Source organism: Paramormyrops kingsleyae, chromosome 6, assembly GCF_048594095.1.
Source record: "Paramormyrops kingsleyae isolate MSU_618 chromosome 6, PKINGS_0.4, whole genome shotgun sequence".
NCBI lineage: Eukaryota > Metazoa > Chordata > Actinopteri > Osteoglossiformes > Mormyridae > Paramormyrops > Paramormyrops kingsleyae.
This window is the reverse complement of record NC_132802.1, coordinates 18,651,943-18,670,737: the sequence shown is the minus strand read 5'-3', so window position 1 is coordinate 18,670,737 and position 18,795 is coordinate 18,651,943. Positions and strand designations below refer to the sequence as shown.

Genomic DNA, 18,795 nt, shown 5'->3' with positions numbered 1-18,795 from the left:
GAAAGGGCTCCACACTGAGGAATCTGAGCTGGGAAACAAGCAGCATCACAAAGGCTTCAGGCAAAGAAACACTGTATGCTATAGCTGCAGAGCTGCTTAATGCCAATTACCAAATATATCCCAATATATGAAATTGCCCATGAAATTTTCGTGTGCATGTCATCCAATGCTAAGCAACAAACCCAGCTGCTAACGATGGCAGCCGCAGACTATGCTAGTCGGCCTCAGCGGTGTGTGATCAGGGCCTTAATTGTTTTTTAAACATATTGTTTGCAAACACAATGGCAAGTTGAATCCCTTTGTGGGTGTGTGACAATAACTACCACAGCTAATTGCTTGGTTGCTTATTCTTAATTCTGTGAAAAATGGTAAAGAATACTTCAGCCACGGCTTCCAGAGTCACAGCAAAGGCAACAGACATTGTTCCAGTATAAAAGGCGAGGTTTGATCCTACCGGCTAGTGGCTGAGTCTTAGGAAGGAAAAATGCCAGCGTTGTCTTGGCTAAACCCACCAGCAGCTCTATGGGTTAATCAGCCATATGCTGCATTTTCATTTTTTTCTCAGCAAGCAACAGTGGCAAAAAATACAGGCAATAACCTGCCCTCGCTTGCCCACAGCATAGTGAATCGTACGCAGCAGGCCACTTTCCTGTCAGGCCACTTTCCTGTCAGGCCACTTTCCTGTCTTGTTCACACGCTTGACACATGTTCACGTGGCTGTGTCACCTTTGCAATACAAACTACTACAAAGCAATTCACCAACCCACTGCACCATGCCAACCACAGTCTCTGTGATAGCAATGCAATAAAAAAGACTGGTATATGGCAGGAATTAGTAAGCATTCAGCACTCTGTCGGAGGATGGCTGCTATCATATTGTCAAAGAAAATTCAATGACGTGAAAAGGGCAAAGTCCTTGGTGTCATTAACGCTGTATAATTAGTGCATCAGGTGTGTGTCCCCCATAGAAAGTCTAGAGATGCTTGCTTAATTTGGTTAAAATGTCACAGATTTATTGTCTTCATAACAAAAGTCCTTTGACAAGTGTTTATCATACCTGCACATATCTTCCACACAGACGTTTTCTTTTTATTAGGTGTCAATTTTTTGACCGACTGATTTGGTTCTGTTCTTTCCATTTTGGTATTAATTGCGATTGTAGTCATTGGCTCCCAAAGGGATACTAAACACTAATGTTTGGTGCTTTATGTTATTGCGAAGTCTCGATGAGACAGCTTGTCAATGCCCTTTTTAATTCCAATGTGACATATTTTTTGTAAACAAATGAACAAATAATGATTTTTGTTATAAAACCAATAAACCTGCAATATTTTTACTGAATTAAGCAAGTGTCCCAAGACTTTCTGTGAGCTGTATGTGTTCTGTGAGTGTGACATGCCATTGTCAGGAAAGAAAGAGACAGACAGGCAGCCAGCTGGATTCAGATGGCAGGGCACTGCATACACACTGCATACACACAGACTCATCCCTGCCTTCCCCCCCCCAAAAAAACAGCGAGATCCCCTGTGAAAGCCTGAACAGCAATTTGGCGCTCGAGGATGGAGGCGGAAGCAGCACTGCGGTGAGGACAGGGGGCATGCACAGCTGGGGCCTTGCCTGCAGCCTTCCAGCTCTCACAGGTACTGGCCGGCGAACGGTTCTCCTGTGAGGCAGAGAATCAAAGAGCTGGCATCCCTGGGGAAGCCCATCTTTGTCATCATTTTGCACACTAATCAAACCATAAGCTGCTCCTATAAATCAGAGAATTAATACAGCAATATCCACGATCTCTTGCCAGGCATAGAAGGCAATATTTTTCTTTCTTAAGATTATGCAACACAAATTGCTTTAGTCTATCTGGAATCCTGTTCCATCCCTGGACTGGGGGGTTAGGGGGGTCTGGAGCCTTTCCCAGGCAGCAAAGAGCACAAGGCCAACAGGCAGCATTCCAGTCCATCCCACTGCACAGACACAGACACAGGCATAGACTACTGACAATTTAGAGATTCTAAATAGCTTAACTGTAGGTCTTTAGACTTTGGGAAGTATCTGGAGTCTCTGGAGGGTTTTTTTTGCTTTCATTTAAACACATTAGCGGTGCATTTCAGCTCACACCACTTGCTATTAAATTAAGATTTTTTAATATAGTTTTTTAAGGTATATAGCTTTTTAACACCTGTTTATTTAGCTTGCTAACCCAGAATTAATGTGACCAATCTGTGAATTCTGAGGCACCTACCATATAGACACGATAGAATCAAAGGAAAATATGTGCAGTTACCAAACTGGTGTGTGGGGGTGAGTGAATGGTGTGTGAGTGAATGGTGTGTGAGTGTGAGTGAATGGTGTGTGAGTGAATGGTGTGTGAGTGTGAGTGAATGGTGTGTGAGTGAATGGTGTGTGAGTGTGAGTGAATGGTGTGTGAGTGAATGGTGTGTGAGTGTGAGTGAATGGTGTGTGAGTGAATGGTGTGTGAGTGAATGGTGTGTGAGTGTGAGTGAATGGTGTGTGAGTGAATGGTGTGTGAGTGTGAGTGAATGGTGTGTGAGTGAATGGTGTGTGAGTGAATGGTGTGTGAGTGTGAGTGAATGGTGTGTGAGTGTGAGTGAATGGTGTGTGAGTGTGAGTGAATGGTGTGTGAGTGAATGGTGTGTGAGTGAATGGTGTGTGAGTGTGAGTGAATGGAGTGTGAGTGAATGGTGTGTGAGTGAATGGTGTGTGAGTGAATGGTGTGTGAGTGAATGGTGTGTGAGTGTGAGTGAATGGTGTGTGAGTGTGAGTGAATGGTGTGTGAGTGTGAGTGAATGGTGTGTGAGTGTGCCCTGCGATGGGTTGGCGCCCCATCCTGGGTTGTTCCCTGCCTTGCCCCTGTACCCTCCAGGATAGCCTCAGGACCCCCCCGCGACCCTGAATGGGGCAAGTGGTAACAGAAAATGGACGTATAGATGGATAAATATGTGCTATTTTCCAACACTGCCTTCAACATTTATGTGGTATAAAATGAATATTGTGCTTTGCCCTCACATTTGATGAATGATACCTTCAAAATACCTATAATGATTTATTTTAAATAATTAAAAATTCCACAGGTCGTTGATTTCATGGGACTGGTCCACACTTTCATCAAAAAGCCGACACTGAACCCCCCCCCCCCCCCATTTACTCCTAACAAACAATTTCATATCTGTCATCCAATCTCCCTGCAGCGAAACAGGAAATGGCCTGCGTACATCTTAGGACTGTTCTGGAAAAATCCAGTTCAAGGATGGTTAGGAGCACAACCTGACAGCTTCCTTCCACTGAGATCATGCAGAAAGGCAGCTCTGAGGACCTCACCATCAAAATTAGACAACCAGGATATGTGCAGTACATCCTCATATTACTATTGAGAAAAATACTAAACACTTACTGTAGCGTACAACGTCAACAGATTATAAAATAAAGGCCTTAGTGATGATTGTTTTTTCCTTAAACTTTTTTCCTTAAATCTTCTTGAGAAAAAAACCCTGTGGATATCTAAAAAATCGGCCAGTAAATCACATTTAAATCACTCAAAGTCTGATAAGTAGATATCATTCATATTATTCAAGTATAGTTCACGTAAATGCCACTGGTCACCACCAGGGGGCACACAACCCACAGATAAACTAACAGTGTTGGAGAGGTGAACAGTCTGAGGAAGCACTGTAAACGCATTAATAATGCATGAATGAGTTTTATGTGACCAGTCTCTTAGAAAATAACAGGAGACACGCTGCAGAGGCATCACCTTTGTGTCTCTCCCTTAGAACTGCAACATAACCGTAATAATTCTACAGCAATTACGCTGCTTCACAACAGTTTGGTTTCCATTGGAAATGCTTTCTGCCTGTTTTTGTTCCTCCATTAGATGTTTACCAACACACTGCCCCTACTGTCTGCAGAGCAACTTAAGTCACATTTTACAAACAGGGATATTCTTCTGCCACGCAGCCTGAAGTCCAATGAATTTAGTATTTGAGACTAACAGGATTTTCAGTGTAAACATGCTGACAAGGATATGCTAATTTTATCAGTTACTGAGTATGTATGTAATATCTGAAGATGCTGTGTTTTTTGGGGTCAATCCTTAGATTAAAATTGCCTTTCGCTATAAACCAAAAGATATTGTAAGGAATATTTTTAAAAGCCTAGTGTTAGTGCTAATTTTTTACGTTCAAATTCCTCGAATAAGTATATGAAATACACAATAGAATCCAATGATGACATGCAAGGTTTTCTTATGATGATATGTTTTTAGGCAATGTTGAGGTACTTCCTTGAAACACAAGGCTATTCAAGAAGCATGCTTACATACACATTTTCCAGAGCCATTAAACTTAGGGGAGAAACTTACCTTGTAGGGGATTTCAGAGGTTTGAATCACTGAGTCGTGCTAGACCAGCTGATCGAAAACAAAACCACACTATGCCTGACACTGCAAGTGTCAGTCTCTAGATCAGTGTTTCTCAACCCAGTCCTCAGCGAACCCCAGCCAGTCCACGTTTTTGCTTCCTCTCAGCTCCCAGCCAATCAGGAACACCGAATAGCTGGTACAGGTGCTGGGAGCTGGGAGGGAGCAAAAAACGTGGACTGGCTAGGGTTCGCTGAGGACTGGGTTGAGAAACACTGATCTAGATTCTCAATACCAAGAACGCAAAGACCGTACTTGTGGTCTTGGCAAAACCGGTCTTGCTAACTTGCCTTCCAGGAATGAACGTGGGGCGCAATGAATCATTGGATTGGACTCTTAGAGCAAAGATGCAATCAATGTATCCTTGATATTTGGGGCAAGACCAACATCTGGGGATTTTTACCGTCCTCTATACTTGTGTTCTTAGTATTGGAACCTGTCTACAGCAAAGGAAGATGGCGTCAAAAGACTTCAAGACTTCAAGACTTTTTATTGTCATTGTACAGTTGTACAAAAGGGTGGATGAGAACACAAGTACGGTCAAGTACGCATATTGAGATTCACCGACATTCACCCTGCAATTGGATCCCTTCAGTCGGTTCATTACACAAGCAACCTTTTTAAAAGGTTACAGAAAATGATTTTGTTTAGCACCCTCACCACCCACAGCCCCCCCCCCCCCCCCCCACTCCACCAATGTCACGCCATACAGTATGCGGCCATATGGACCCTAACTCCACCAGATAATGTGAGCTTTTTCACCATTATTGGAATCTAATGTGGGGAGAATGCAGTAAGTAAATGGATTTTCAGGATGACTGAAGCCTTATGGGCCGTAAGCCAGGCCCCCTGATGTTGCTGTGACTTAAAAAAAAATGTTCCCAGAGGCACAGAGGCAGCAAGCATGTGCTGGAGTAAAATACAGTGTAGCTGCTTTTTTTGGCATTGTGCAGAAAATCTGGCCGGATCAAGTACCAAAGAGCAGTCTAAGGCTGCACCATTTGTCCAGAAGAGCATCAAAGGAATATCTCATATTAACCTTCACACTGGCCTCTGTGACCCGCTGTGCTACTCAGCTGCTCAATATTGTATTTTATGAGCTGCAGCTGATATATGGCCTGTTTCCTTCTAAAGACTGGCTTAATGGGGAAGGGAGAGACTTCCCTGAAACTTTAAACACAAGAAAATTCACACAACCGGATTTTGCACCTTCCTCCCTCCGGATTGTGACAGTCCTACTTGTGACCTGAAACCAGTAACGCGACCAGTAACTGGTCCTTCAGCATCCCTGACCATCACCCCAATGGCCCCTACATACGCTGGCCCTTGTACTGCACCTTCCCACCATCTTAGCAGATGCCCATTCATCTGTGGTCAGCAGCATCTCAACACAACTGCAAATTGCAGCTGGATGGAGGGCAATTACATTTATTAAAGTAACATGATGTGTAGGAAATAGCACATTACAAACATACAGCTGTTAACTAGCCCAGTTACAAGTGCAAGCAGTATTGGAGGAAGAGCTATACAGCACCGTACAACACAGCAGGAGTCTAATAAGACAACAAATCAACAGGCAAAGTGCAACACTAAGCATTCTGGGAACACAGAGTGGTGTAGGCTACTAAAGGTGCCATAGAATAAGTAAACACAGCGCCACTCAGCACCCTCCATTACTGCCTCATCCGCGACTTCTTGCAGTGTTTGCTCTGGGGAATAAGGGAGGAAATGAAAGGAACGGAGCACAAGCTGCAGCAGGCAAGACCGCGTGAGAAACGGCCAGCCAGCGAGAGCGACATCTTTACAGCCGCATCTTCACTCTGCTCTCATTAGAGGCTCATAAAGCGACACTCACAGAATTAAAAAGCGGGGGCTCTTACTGTCACCCCTCGTTTTTTTTTTAGTTTTTTTTTTTTTTTTTTAAAGTTGTTTCATTTAAGTAGCAATTTAATTGAATGCCACTTAAAGTGGCTTTTCAAACATACGGCGCCTGATAACCAACCACCACCCCCCCAGGGACCCAGACCAGTTTCTCTCTGGTTATAAGTCTGGCTCCTTAATCTCCACTACAGTATTAAACCCACACATAGGGCTAATCCTACATAAATACATAGCAGTGAAATTAAAACAATAAAACTGCCCAATATTTCCCCATAACTAAATAACAGAACTTGGTGTGTGATTGTTCTGCTGTTAATTAAGCCTTAAGAAGTTTTTCAAACGATGTCAATGAAATGCTAATTCCTAAGGCAGGCTCTACCTTATTTCCTTCCCACGTGCTCAGTTACCGAAGAACGGCGAGAGTGAATACAGGACGACGCGGACGCCGTGGGCTGCCTCCCATTGCACCGCAGAGCACAGAGATCATTAGGATGGCAAAGTGAGAACCTGCACAGCAGATGTGAGAATCACGTCTCAGCAACAGCGTGGCCTGAAAATCTTACATGCTACAGAGCTCAGGTGCCTTTAGGTCTGTAGGTGTTCTTGCATGTTGAAATAATACACAGCACACTACACTACAAACCTTCATTCCTGAAATGCAGGCAAATAATTATAACAAATAACTATCGCAAGACTTCATACTCTCAACACTATTTATTTGTTATACACGACTTAAAAATGTCGGTGTTTTACAGGGCAAATGCTCTGGCTTTGCTCCAAGTCTAACAGAGTGATAACTATTCCTCATGCAGAACTGAAGCAGACGTGTGTGTAGCTCACTCAGCTCCTCAGAAAGCCTTTTGAAGGCCATGTCCCACAGCTCTGTCTCTTCCACTGTTTCATCTTTCCCCCTCTCTCACCTTTTTATCTAAGTCTTACAGATGCACCCAAACGTGCTATAAAGTAATCGCAAGTAGTACAGCGCTGCTAATGGGCGAAAAGCCATGGCTGCCGCGATTCTTGGCTGTGCAGGGGGTGAGAACAGCTTGATGGCAGAGTACACTTTGCTCTGGTAGTTACTTTATCTAGCTCTTGACTGGGAGTTACGTGTCTACAGCCATAATCAGTCATTATTCAGGCTCACTCAAGTATTCACATGATCATAAATAAATCAGCAAAGAATTTTTATCAGCCAGAATTTTATAGGTTTTTTTTACAATTTTTTTTTTTGCAAAATCAAATAGTAAAGAGCTGAGATATGCTTAGAATCCCCCATACACCCACGGAGGATGGGGTCACGTGGGAATTTGGGTGTCAGTCCCCTCTAGCAGAAGAGCATGACAGCAAAACGAAACTGTAAAGATGTAAAAATATTCACAAACAAAAAGAAAGCAGGAGACAGTAGGTTAGAGGCTGTGGTTAGAGACCAAGTGAGATCTTTCCAGAAGCTGACAATCTGTTGCTGCTAAGGAGACTGCCCTGTTTCATGGGTACAACCAGCAAACTCCACTCTGTAAACACAAGCATTTTGGCCGACATTATGCTGCCAGCTGCTCTATTTAGATGAGGCATCTTTAATATAATGAAAGCACCAAATATTATATAGGTGCACAATGTGGTGCTCAAGCTGTTTTGCACACAATTTAGCATGGCTCTCAAAGCATTAAAAAATAGCGGACAACCTGACGTCTAATAAGTTCTGCTATCTTCACCGAAGGAAGGCAGACTCTGCATGTCACGCCATTAAGCAAAACAGACAGGAAACATCCCAATGACACACCTTAAAACCACGCAGAATACGTGCAGAAAAGCTCATTTACCTGAAAGATTCAGACTTCCATTTGTGGCAGGGCTGGCGTCTCCTGCACATTGGCAAAATAATCCCACCGTGGGTCTCAGCAAATTCCACGGGCAGGGATGCATGTCGCCTTTAAGAGGGAGAGAGAAGACAGAGCAGTAAATATTCCCCACTGACTCTAAAACACAAACAATGCTAAATATCACTCCAGATCTCAGTTACAAGCCGGCAGTTAACAGATGTTGGAATCCATTGCCATAGCTGGGTCTTTAGGCCTGGGGGTAAAAGGCAGAAGATGCATGCTCTCTGAAGGCTGTTTTATACTTCACAGAATCTACGCCATCTATACGGCTTAGCCGTGCTTTCTACACCATAGCCTATGCAGTAGCCTGACACGCACCTCTCTAGAATTGTAATTACACGTTGCGGCAATGCAGACTACACACAAGTATAAATGCTTTCAACAGCATAGGCCACTTGGCTGGGCCACGGCATTAGCTTTGCGTAGGCTTGACGCAGAAGTGTAAATCAACTTTGAGTGTGTTGCCTAAGAATCGAAGGTAAAGGGAAAATGGGAACCTGCTTCCCAAACAGCACAGAGCGCCTACAAAGAGATGGGAGATCTTGACCACAATGGAGAGAGGATCCACATGTAGTTTCTGAAAACCTGGTCAGAGTAATACTGGCTTTTAATACAAGATTTGTTATTACTGCTCCTCTTATTTTATCGCTGCTCTGGATGTTTCTGCTGTGCAAAAGGCACATTGTTCCATTAATTGAGACGAACATACAGCCTCACGTCGGCTGGGTTCCACAGAGGATTCACAGCTGCAGGACTATAGCGGCACTGTAATCCAGTTGCAGTTCATTATTCTTCTCCACTTTCCCCTCAGGGCAACTTGCAAGGACTCTGTTATCTTGAAAGCAAGCAGCGTGAAGAAATCCCTCCCTGTACATCATACAGTGCAACACAATGAATTACATGCACTATGCAGCTTCACAGACAAGCCCATCTCATGAAACATCCGGCCTTAATTTACCATTCCTGTGTCAGCTGTGACAAGAATCACAGGGATAATTGAATTGGGGTTCTCTCCTTTTTCATAGTTGTTTCTGCATTCTCAACAAATCATTTCCAAATGCAAATCACATCTGCCTTTCCACAGTAGCTGGGGGTTAAACACCGTGAAACATGAATCATTCTCATTTTATTAGTCTCCCTCTTACAGGCTATGGAAGATTGCTGCTACGGAGCAAACAAATGAGATAAAATAATGAGTTTTTGTCCCACATATATCAGTAATTGTCAGTCATGCTGCAGAGGACAGATGTCTTGCTTAGGCGCCGGTATCCCATAGTTTATGTACTCCACTGCATTCCCAGTGTTCCCAATCCATTCAGCATATAGAGCTATGAATGGCCTTTGCTATATGGGGAAGGTAACTGCCTCCTGGCCGCCTCACCGCTAACTCCCTGTAGCGAGAGGCTGCCTTCTGCCATCGCCTGGATTCCCCACAAAAACCTGCTGACATCCACAGCGCGGGTTTCTGTAAAGTACCTGGAAAAACCATAGTACCTGCATGTCTCCCACTGCGTCTTTTCCAGACACATGAAGGAAGAAAAGATTGGAGTCAAAATTTCAAGTTGCATCGTATTACTGCAGTAGTACATTAGGTGGAAAACACACACAGATAGCACAGCTGCCTACCGAGACTAGCCTGTACCTATATATATATATATATATATATATATATACACACACACAGTGGTACCTCGGTTCTCGAACTCACTACAACTTGAGTTTCTCGGAACGGATTAAGTTCGAGAACTGAGGTACCACTGTATATATATATATATATATATATATATATATATATATATATATATATATATATATATATATATATATATATATATATATATATATATAGAATATATGAAATACTTTGATATGGAGAGACAGTGTCCAGCTCCCCAAATCCTGAAGGCCTAATATTTCTTAATGATGTAACTCCAACATTGTGAAAGAAGAGACTGCCCATACAGTGCAGCAAAAAAAAACTGGTAATTTCACATTTACTGATGAATCCCATTTTGTACAGTGGGACCTGGGTATGACATTAACTGCATCCAGCCCTGCAAGCGGTCCTCCAACTTGCAGGGAAAAAATTGGGGGATGGTGATGGGATTGGCACTCCAGTCACAGCAGCTCGGACCAAACAGGCACGAAAACCTTCTGCTCTCTGTGGGAGTAGCTCTGCTGCAGCCGCACGCACCATGAAGGGGATGGGGGAAAGCCTTCAGGAGCCTCGTCCCTGGAAGAGTTGCAGCCATCGCAGAGCTAATAAGGCCTGTTGGGGATCGGAGCTGGTGTGGTGCTGAGGCGTCGCCCGCTGCACGGTCGCACTTTGGTCCCAGTTTGAGGCGGCCCATTCGGGTTGGCGCATGGAACATCTTGTCTCTCGGGCAAGATGACCATCTTACTCTGTGGTTGGGGGAGCTGAATCTTCAGTGTAGCAACAACAGGTCTGTGGTCAGAATTTGCAAACTGGGCACTTCTGTAGACCCTGCAGTTCTGCAGGAGCCTCCAGCATCTGCCCACGAGGATGTGATCGATCTCCTTCGCTGCATCACCAGTAGTGGAGTACCAAGTCCAACGACGCGGCTGAGGGCATTGGAACCAGGATCCAGCTACACGCAGACCTTTCACAAAGTCAAGGAACATGGAGCCACTTTCACCCCGATCACCAGACCCACACAGTCCTCATAGCCAGCCCTGTCAATGCCTGTGGTCACATTGAAGTCACCTTTGACCTGGGGAATGTCACCTTGTGGGCACCCACCAACCACCAAGCGAATCTGGGAGTAAAATTTCTCCCTCAATGAGACATCACTCACCGCAGTCGGAGCATACACTGACACAACAGACAGGACACCCAAGGAGTGCCTGAGTCTCATAATATGAAAGTAGTGACATCAGATACCATCGGGAGGAGCTGATCCGCCACAGCAACAGCTACCCCCTGAGTACGGCGGCCATCAGAGCGACCAGACTCTACCCTTAACAGGTTTCTGGAATGTTTTTGGTCAAGTATCCATTACATCATGTATATACAGTATTTGGCTGTACTGAATGCTGGATCTAAGGACAAATCATTGCAAAGCCTGTGGCATACAAACTCACACACATACACACTAAATGCAGACCACACAGTCCTCCATTTCACACCAGATAATCAATGCTGAAGGAGCCGTCCTGCACTCACACTGTCACACAACCACCTCAGCTAGTGAAGATGATGCAGGCACAACTGCCCATGATTCTCTAAAGCAACGATTCTGCAGGTGTCTGAAAGGCAACACGCCAGGAAAGAGCTTCTTTCTAGACCACTGGAAACTTCTTCGGCCAGAGCTCAATAAACCAGCAAGACGGTTATTCTTAGCAGCCAACAATGCGCTCAATTGCATTTAATTATTAATGACCTAAGCCTCTGCACTCACGCCTGGATTTATTCCATATAGCCAAACTCATTTGAAACACCAGTGCAGCTCAACTTAATCCCGATCCATATGGATGCCCCCCCCCCCCCATGCAGCACATTACAGTCATGGCAGCCTCCCCGGAACTGATATTTATAATGCACTGTTATCACTCAGCATACCTTAGTATTCAAGTACAAGGCAGAATCTGTGCATGCAGTTACTGTACAGTGCATTTTATAAATGAATCTTTAATAGCCTCACACCCATTTCTGCATTGTTTTTTTTTCCCTGCACCCGGCTTGTCCTGCAAAGGCTGCTGCTAGTTTTCCTGGAGCGAGTGTCGTGTCCAACATGCTCACAATGTCACCTCCTTCGGCTCCTCCTGGCTGTTCCAATTAGGCGCCGGAATTGTCACATTTAACGGCACTGGCTTGATCTCGGCCACCAAGCGGGATGCACAAAAACAGCAAGTAGCTGCTGATGTGTCCTGGAAGCTTCTTTTGGAGGAACATATCAAATGCCAGGGAAACCCACACAGACAGGGTTTCTGACACACAGAACCAAGGTTTGCTGATGTGCTAGGAATTCAGTCCCGAATCCCAGGTTTTTAAGGGTATAATATTCCTTACTTAATTCAAGGCAAAGCCTTGCACAGCTGAATCAATAAAAACCTTACAGCCCATCAGGGACATGGGGCCCGGAAATAACTTTCTTTATTCAGTGTATGTTGGAAAATTTAAGCCTATCTAAGGAAATTAAATTCTATCTAAGAAAAGTGCCACCACCTTGGTCTGGGACATCGCGTGGGGGCTTTCCTCCAGAGTGGAAGACTGAAGTCTGTAGTAGAGTTAAAAACAACTGATGAAGCTAAAAATGAGGAAAAATAATTGCCTGAGGAGGCAGAACCTTTTTCATGTAAAACAATGAGGTAAAACAGCCTGAGTGGACGGCATCTGCTTATTTAGGAATCCCGTCGCTTTCACAAATAACAGTTTACATTGATGCCATGCTTACTATCGTGGAATGAAATGTCTACGTGTTTTAACAATGGAAACGTTAATTTAACTGACCTTGCGGTTTCACAGCACTACCATTAATGCACCACTGAGGGAGAACTGGGATAGGCAATTAAACCGTGTAGCAATGGGTAGAAGGGATCTGATTTGCCGAGCCCAAAGTTAGATTCACTCAGGAAGACTTGACGTCCGACCCGAAGTAACTACTCAGCAGAAAATAATGTTATTTTGGAATACAGTTTTTGCAATTTTAATGATTGTTCGATATTGAGCAAAAGCAAGTGAGTTGTCAACTCGGGGCAACACCACTAACGTATTTGATAGGTTGTTGGTAGATAATAAGTTCTGTTTGGTTATAGTTTGTTTTGGGTAAATTTTTTAATTTTGGGGAAGAAAACAAAAACTTTTTGGTCTTTGAAATTCACACATAGTGCGATATATATGACAATAAATTTTGATATTTGAAAATTTTCCAGTTTTGTGCAGCTCAAATAAAATACAGTATTCAAACAAAAAAAGAAGGTCTTCCTCTCTTGCTTTTTTCAGTTTAATTCACAGTCTAAATTGATATAGATATCTATAGATAACAGGTAAAATAGTAGGTCTATTAGGCTCCTTGGCTTTAGCCGTAAATGACAGCATCCTGAAGCGGTTTATACATAAGTGGAAGATTAGCAACAACAGATTACAGCAGTAAGTCGTGCATAGTGTGGATCATGTGAAGGTGATCTGGAGAATTCTCTGCATGGCTGATATGCCAGTGCTATTCAAAGGCCGCGAGGAGACCCAGGCAGGCTTAGAGACAAAGCGAAATTGGCTTCCCAAGTCTCAGAAGATGGCAGTCTAGGCGGCCACCTATGTTACCTAATGGGTTGACGGGTCTTGGCAGATACATACATCAGGCTATGCTGCAGAAAGTGTTACTTATTCGAGAAAATCTACCTCATCATTAAGAAACCCAACCAAAATTCAATACCAACTATGTGCTCCAACATACATTTATAGTGTATATTTTTGAAGAACAAGAACGAATTCTTCCTAGATGAAGTGTGACATGTAATCACTGTGCTATTTGTTGCAGATATTGTATTTCTCTGGCTTCCAAAACCTCTTTCTAAAAGCAAAATTTGCAGACAGAAGAGTCTCTTGAGTGTGTTTTCTATACTCATCTGCCTCTAAAGATCAACATAATTTGCAGCAAAAACCATGTTGATTTTCAGATACTTCAAATCAAGAATACAGCTTATATAGAGAGAACCAATTAACAACAAATTGAATCTACACAGAAAACGCAACGCAGCCAAAACTTCTAAACGCACCGAAAAGAGTTTTTCTTTCATTAAATGCAAACCACAGGCTTCAATGATCAATCAATAAATAAGACTAAATTAGAGTATTGTGCAAATTCATTCCAGTTTATAAGCTTTTGGTTTGTGTGTGTGTGTGTGTGTGTGTGGGGGGGGGGGGGGGGTCTATGTATTTATTACATTGTGGTGACCAAATGTCCTCACAATGTGATGGTTATTTTGACAATGTGGGGACCAGTTTTGCGGTCCCACAAGGGGAAACACATTTTTATAAAAATCTGTGACTGCAATCAAAAAACTAAAAATGCCAAAAGACTTGCATTTTGTTTGGCCTGGTTAGGAGTTAAGGTCGTCATTGGTGGGATTACAGTTATGCCCATAGAAACGAATAGACATTCCCAACAAAGATACTAAAACAAATGTGTGTGTGTGAGCACGAGTGACTGAGTGTGTGTGTGTGTGTGTGTGTTAGTCTGTGTGTGTGAGTATTAGTCTGTGTGTGTGTGTGTGTGTGTGTGTGTGTGTGTGTGTGTTAGTCTGTGTGTGTGTGTGTTAGTCTGTGTGTGTGAGTGTTGGTGTGTGTGTGCATGTGTGTGTATGAGAGTGTGTTGCCATTCTAGAGATGCAGATGGTATTCAAACTAAGTAAATTGGGCATCATTCACTGAACAACAGAGTAATAAGGGGCAGGACAGCCATTGTGCTCACTAACAGGGTTTGAGTAGCTGCTGAGGCAGATTGTAATGGTAAATTATAGGGAATAAGTGCATATGCATGAACACACACACACACACGCATGCATGCGCACACACAAACTCATACACACACACAAAACAGGCAAGCTGATAACACAGGTCTACAAAAAAAATAAAAATCAGGTGCCAAGGTTTTTTGAATGGATTTAGGGTATTTTGAGAATTCACATTACATTTGTTGAATTGGTTCTAGTTTTTGAGATAATGGACATCCATGAATATAATGCATTCCCCAATGCGACTGGTGTGTGATAACAAATGCAATAGCTTTTGGTCTGTCTTTTGACTCTTTAACAGTGTCTTAGGTAATGAAATGAATGATGAAGTGCTGAAGGAGAGTCTGAAAATAAAATTAGAGTTAAGTTCACAGGTGCGTGTTTGCATGTTCATTTATTACTGTTGTTACTGTGGTGGTGAATATTTACCCAGATCAAACCTGCCAGGTCCTTCCAAAGGAAGGGAATCATGGGAACACCTGTCTGGTATTTAGCCAGAAATGGTTGAAATGCTCATGATAGGACCATGAAAAAATGTAGCTTGGCCAGAAGAAGGGGATCCATTCGGGCTTCACAAATGCAGTCGAAAGAAGATGTCCCTGGGTTTTCCACCTTTTTTGACTTCACCAGGTCCACATATTTCACAATAGAGGGCCAGACTTCCAATGCTCGTTCGACAGCTGGCAAATTTTCGAGCCACCGATGGCCACAGAAAGGTAGAGGGAATCTTGAGGATGATGTTGCAGCTGTGAAGTCCTCTCTTCTGGCTGGTACAGAGTGGAAAAGAAATGTAGTGCTTTGAGCACTTTCTCCACCATCCACTCTTCAAAACCAGTCTTGAATGAGCTGTTAAGGGTATGTAGGCCACAACTTCCTACAAGTACTAACTGTGTCCCAGCAAATTGCTCACCACAGTGTGAATGTCATCATTGGACGTACAGGAGTGATGTCGGCTAACCGTTTGCAAAGCCCATAGCACCTCTGCTTTCAGTGTGTCGGTTGAGGAGAATGTACTGAAGACATTGCTTGTCGTGGGATCCGGAGACACTGCCAAAGCGGGTGTAGGCCTATCTGTAGAGGTTGTACTTGCAGGACTGGCAAACAACTGAATGGGGACAGTTGTTGTCCGACTTTCAACAAAACGCTTGTGCTTCTCTCCCCTGATATGTGAATCGATGGCTTTAGAGCCCATTGTTGCCAGTTTGATGACTTCTTTACAAAGGTCGCATCGCGCTTCGTAGACATTAGTCGTCTTTTTCAACCAGCCACAGTACTTTTTTTTTTTGAAGCATTGACATTAATAACAATTAATAACTAATTAATATTCTATTATTTAATCAAATCATACATAACTTTCCCCTGTAACTGTTACATATTTTTTATTTCTTTTTTGTATGACATTAGACTGTTTACTTACTAGTTGTAACTAAAATAAAAAATATTTTTGCAATTCTGAATGCTTTTCAAACGTGTTGCGTTAATCAATTAATTAACTATTAAATATCTCAGAAACTAGAACCAATCTGGCAAAACCGAAGTCATATTCTTAATCAGCACCATAAACTTAATATAAAACCGTTCAGACATCATTGGCACCAAAATCACTGTATACCAGTGTAATCAACCAACACGCTTAATGTTACATGGTGATCTAATCACAATGCTCCAGCAGCAGAGGTGAAGGGTCTTCCTAGTGGTGATGGAATGTTTTAATTAATTCCTACCTGACAATTCTTGAGGTTTCACATTCAGACCTGCAAAGGAAAGAGAAAGATTTTTCCTCAGATAAAATGACAGGCATTTATTTCTGATACAAAGTGCAGCAGCTCAGACTGAGCACATCTTAACTGACAGCAAGGGCAGAGGCTATAGTGCTTATGGTGGTGAAGTACTCAGCGGTACAGGTGGTGAAGTACTCGGTGGTACAGGTGGTGAAGTACTCGGTGGTACAGGTGGTGAAGTACTCGGTGGTACAGGTGGTGAAGTACTCGGTGGTACAGGTGGTGAAGTACTCGGCGGTACAGGTGGTGGTGAAGTACTCAGCAGTACAGGTGGTGAAGTACTCGGTGGTACAGGTGGTGAAGTACTTGGCGGTACAGGTGGTGGTGAAGTACTCGGCGGTACAGGTGGTGAAGTACTCGGCGGTACAGGTGGTGAAGTACTCGGCGGTACAGGTGGTGGTGAAGTACTCGGTGGTACAGGTGGTGGTGAAGTACTCGGTGGTACAGGCACCAAGAGCAGGTCTGCTTCGGTGTCAGAGCACCAGGTAAACAAACATACCGTTGTGTTTATTGTGTACCTAAATGCTTCTGCAACATATTCAGCGGTATCAATGGTACAGTCTGGTATAATTTATAAATACTTCAATAAACCCTGCTAGAAAATTTTAAAGAAATCCTCTAGCGTTAAGAAAAATGTCTTTGAAATTCATAAATTACTGTTTTAGTTTGGTTATGCTTCTAAAAAACACGTTATATGGCTTAGGTGGAATCAGGAGAATTCCTCACTGAATACCTCATAAAAGCTTATTCAAAAGGAAAATCGGAACTGAACCTTTGCAACTCTACCCTCTGCTGTGGACAAAAATTAAACACATCCATTAAAATGCACCTAAAGGTGAATACAGGCAAATGAGGGAACCACTGAAAAATAAATAGCAAAAAGAAGAAAAAATGGTTCTAAACTCTTTTGCTGCCTGTTTGTCCTCAGGATGAAACTGGCATTTACAATAACACAAGGAGGCAAGGAATTTCCTAAAGGATCACATTCCCTCCAAGAATGATCATATACTGCTTGTTCTTCAGCACTGGGCCCCAAGTGTCTGTAGGCAAAGTCTGGCTGCATAATAAGAAGACTCTCTAAGTTCTGTTGAGATACTGCAACTTAAAATTTGAAAAATCTGAATTAATGAAAAAAAACAAAAAAAAATACCACCCTTCCTCACTGCACTTTACCTGACTGAGATATTAATATAACTAATTGTAAATGTGAATGTAGTCTCTTATTAGCACATTTCATGCTTTCCAACAGCCTGTTCTATCACCCTAGTCTAGTCCCCAAATTAGGGTTAGCCAATTGAAGCTAGGGTTCAGGTTAGAAAGGTTTTGGCTTTTTTACACATCCAAAGGCGTTTTTATGACCAGGACCCTGGCATAATGGGAAAACACAGTTTATCTTAATTTAAAAGTGACGCCTTTTACCAGGGGGAGCTGGTCGATAGAGGGAGCTAGGGCTACTTAAAGTGTGTATGTGTTGAAAATAGATCATGTGTAATATATATTTAAAAAAATCATTATTTCTTGGGTAAAATCAGCTTCATGTTCATTCCCATCTCACTCAGTGAAACATCTCTTCTTGACTAAAGTATAGATATGGTTATAGACAGAATTTTCCGATGTAGAAATATGGAGACATGAGCAAAAAATTATTCAAAGATGCATTAAAAATGTAATTGAGGTACAAAAATAATTCCATCTGCTCAATTTTTGCTCCGCTACATCTCTTTCCCTACACTTCCGCCTAATTTCCATGTTAACGCCGGTGCTTGTTGTCAACCAGTCAACACATTTATCCTTGTGCCTCCCCAGTAGTTCATGTTCAAGGGAAAAACACCCTAGTCTGGAATAGGTACTTAAAAGGATTCCGGAATTGCCTCCAACAAACTACAACTGAGTGAAGTTCCTGCGGTGTGACCGTGACAAAAAGTCCCGGGTTCCAGAAAAAGATTCTGCTTCCAGAAAAAGTTTCTGCAGTTTGAAAGTGATTTTAGTAAAACATGCCCAGGTTTCAATGAATTGTAGGATGGAAATAATAAAATGTGACTACGATTTAATTAAAAAGTTTTCTGCAAGTAACTTGTCACATACAAGGGTGATGCCTCTTGTGTAAGATGAAAAAAAAAACAAAATGGAATGTGAGCGATTGTTATCCATTTTTTTTTCTTATTTGAGGTATAAATTAGAAATCGAAAAACAAGTCGAAAGCAGGATTCATGTATGCTGGAATTGACTACTCAGCCTGGGCAGAAAGGCTTGCCTAAAGGCAGTTGATTGACAGCTTGTTCCTTTATTAAAAGCAATACCGAAAAATTAAAGGCAATACAGTAAAAGTAAAAGCAAACCGGTAACT

The 18,795-nt window shown here is 42.6% G+C and overlaps 1 protein-coding gene across 7 annotated transcripts in view; it reads right to left on the bottom strand.

The window, feature by feature from the left end:
* iqsec1a (IQ motif and Sec7 domain ArfGEF 1a) overlaps window positions 1–18,795 on the bottom strand; it is a 129,637-nt gene that overhangs the window by 77,504 nt on the left and 33,338 nt on the right. For 6 of the 7 annotated variants that reach the window (XR_011992205.1, XR_011992206.1, XM_023805009.2 and 3 more), the window contains exons 2-3: window positions 16,392–16,421; window positions 8,134–8,241 (exon numbers count right to left, since the gene is read on the bottom strand). Coding sequence is in view for 5 of the 7 variants with exons in the window: in XM_023805009.2 (XP_023660777.2) it covers window positions 8,134–8,241; window positions 16,392–16,421 (138 nt within the window). In the remaining 2 variants the exon portion in view is untranslated. The remainder of the gene's footprint in view (window positions 1–8,133; window positions 8,242–16,391; window positions 16,422–18,795) is intronic. The other variant, XM_072713792.1, reaches the window with a different exon arrangement.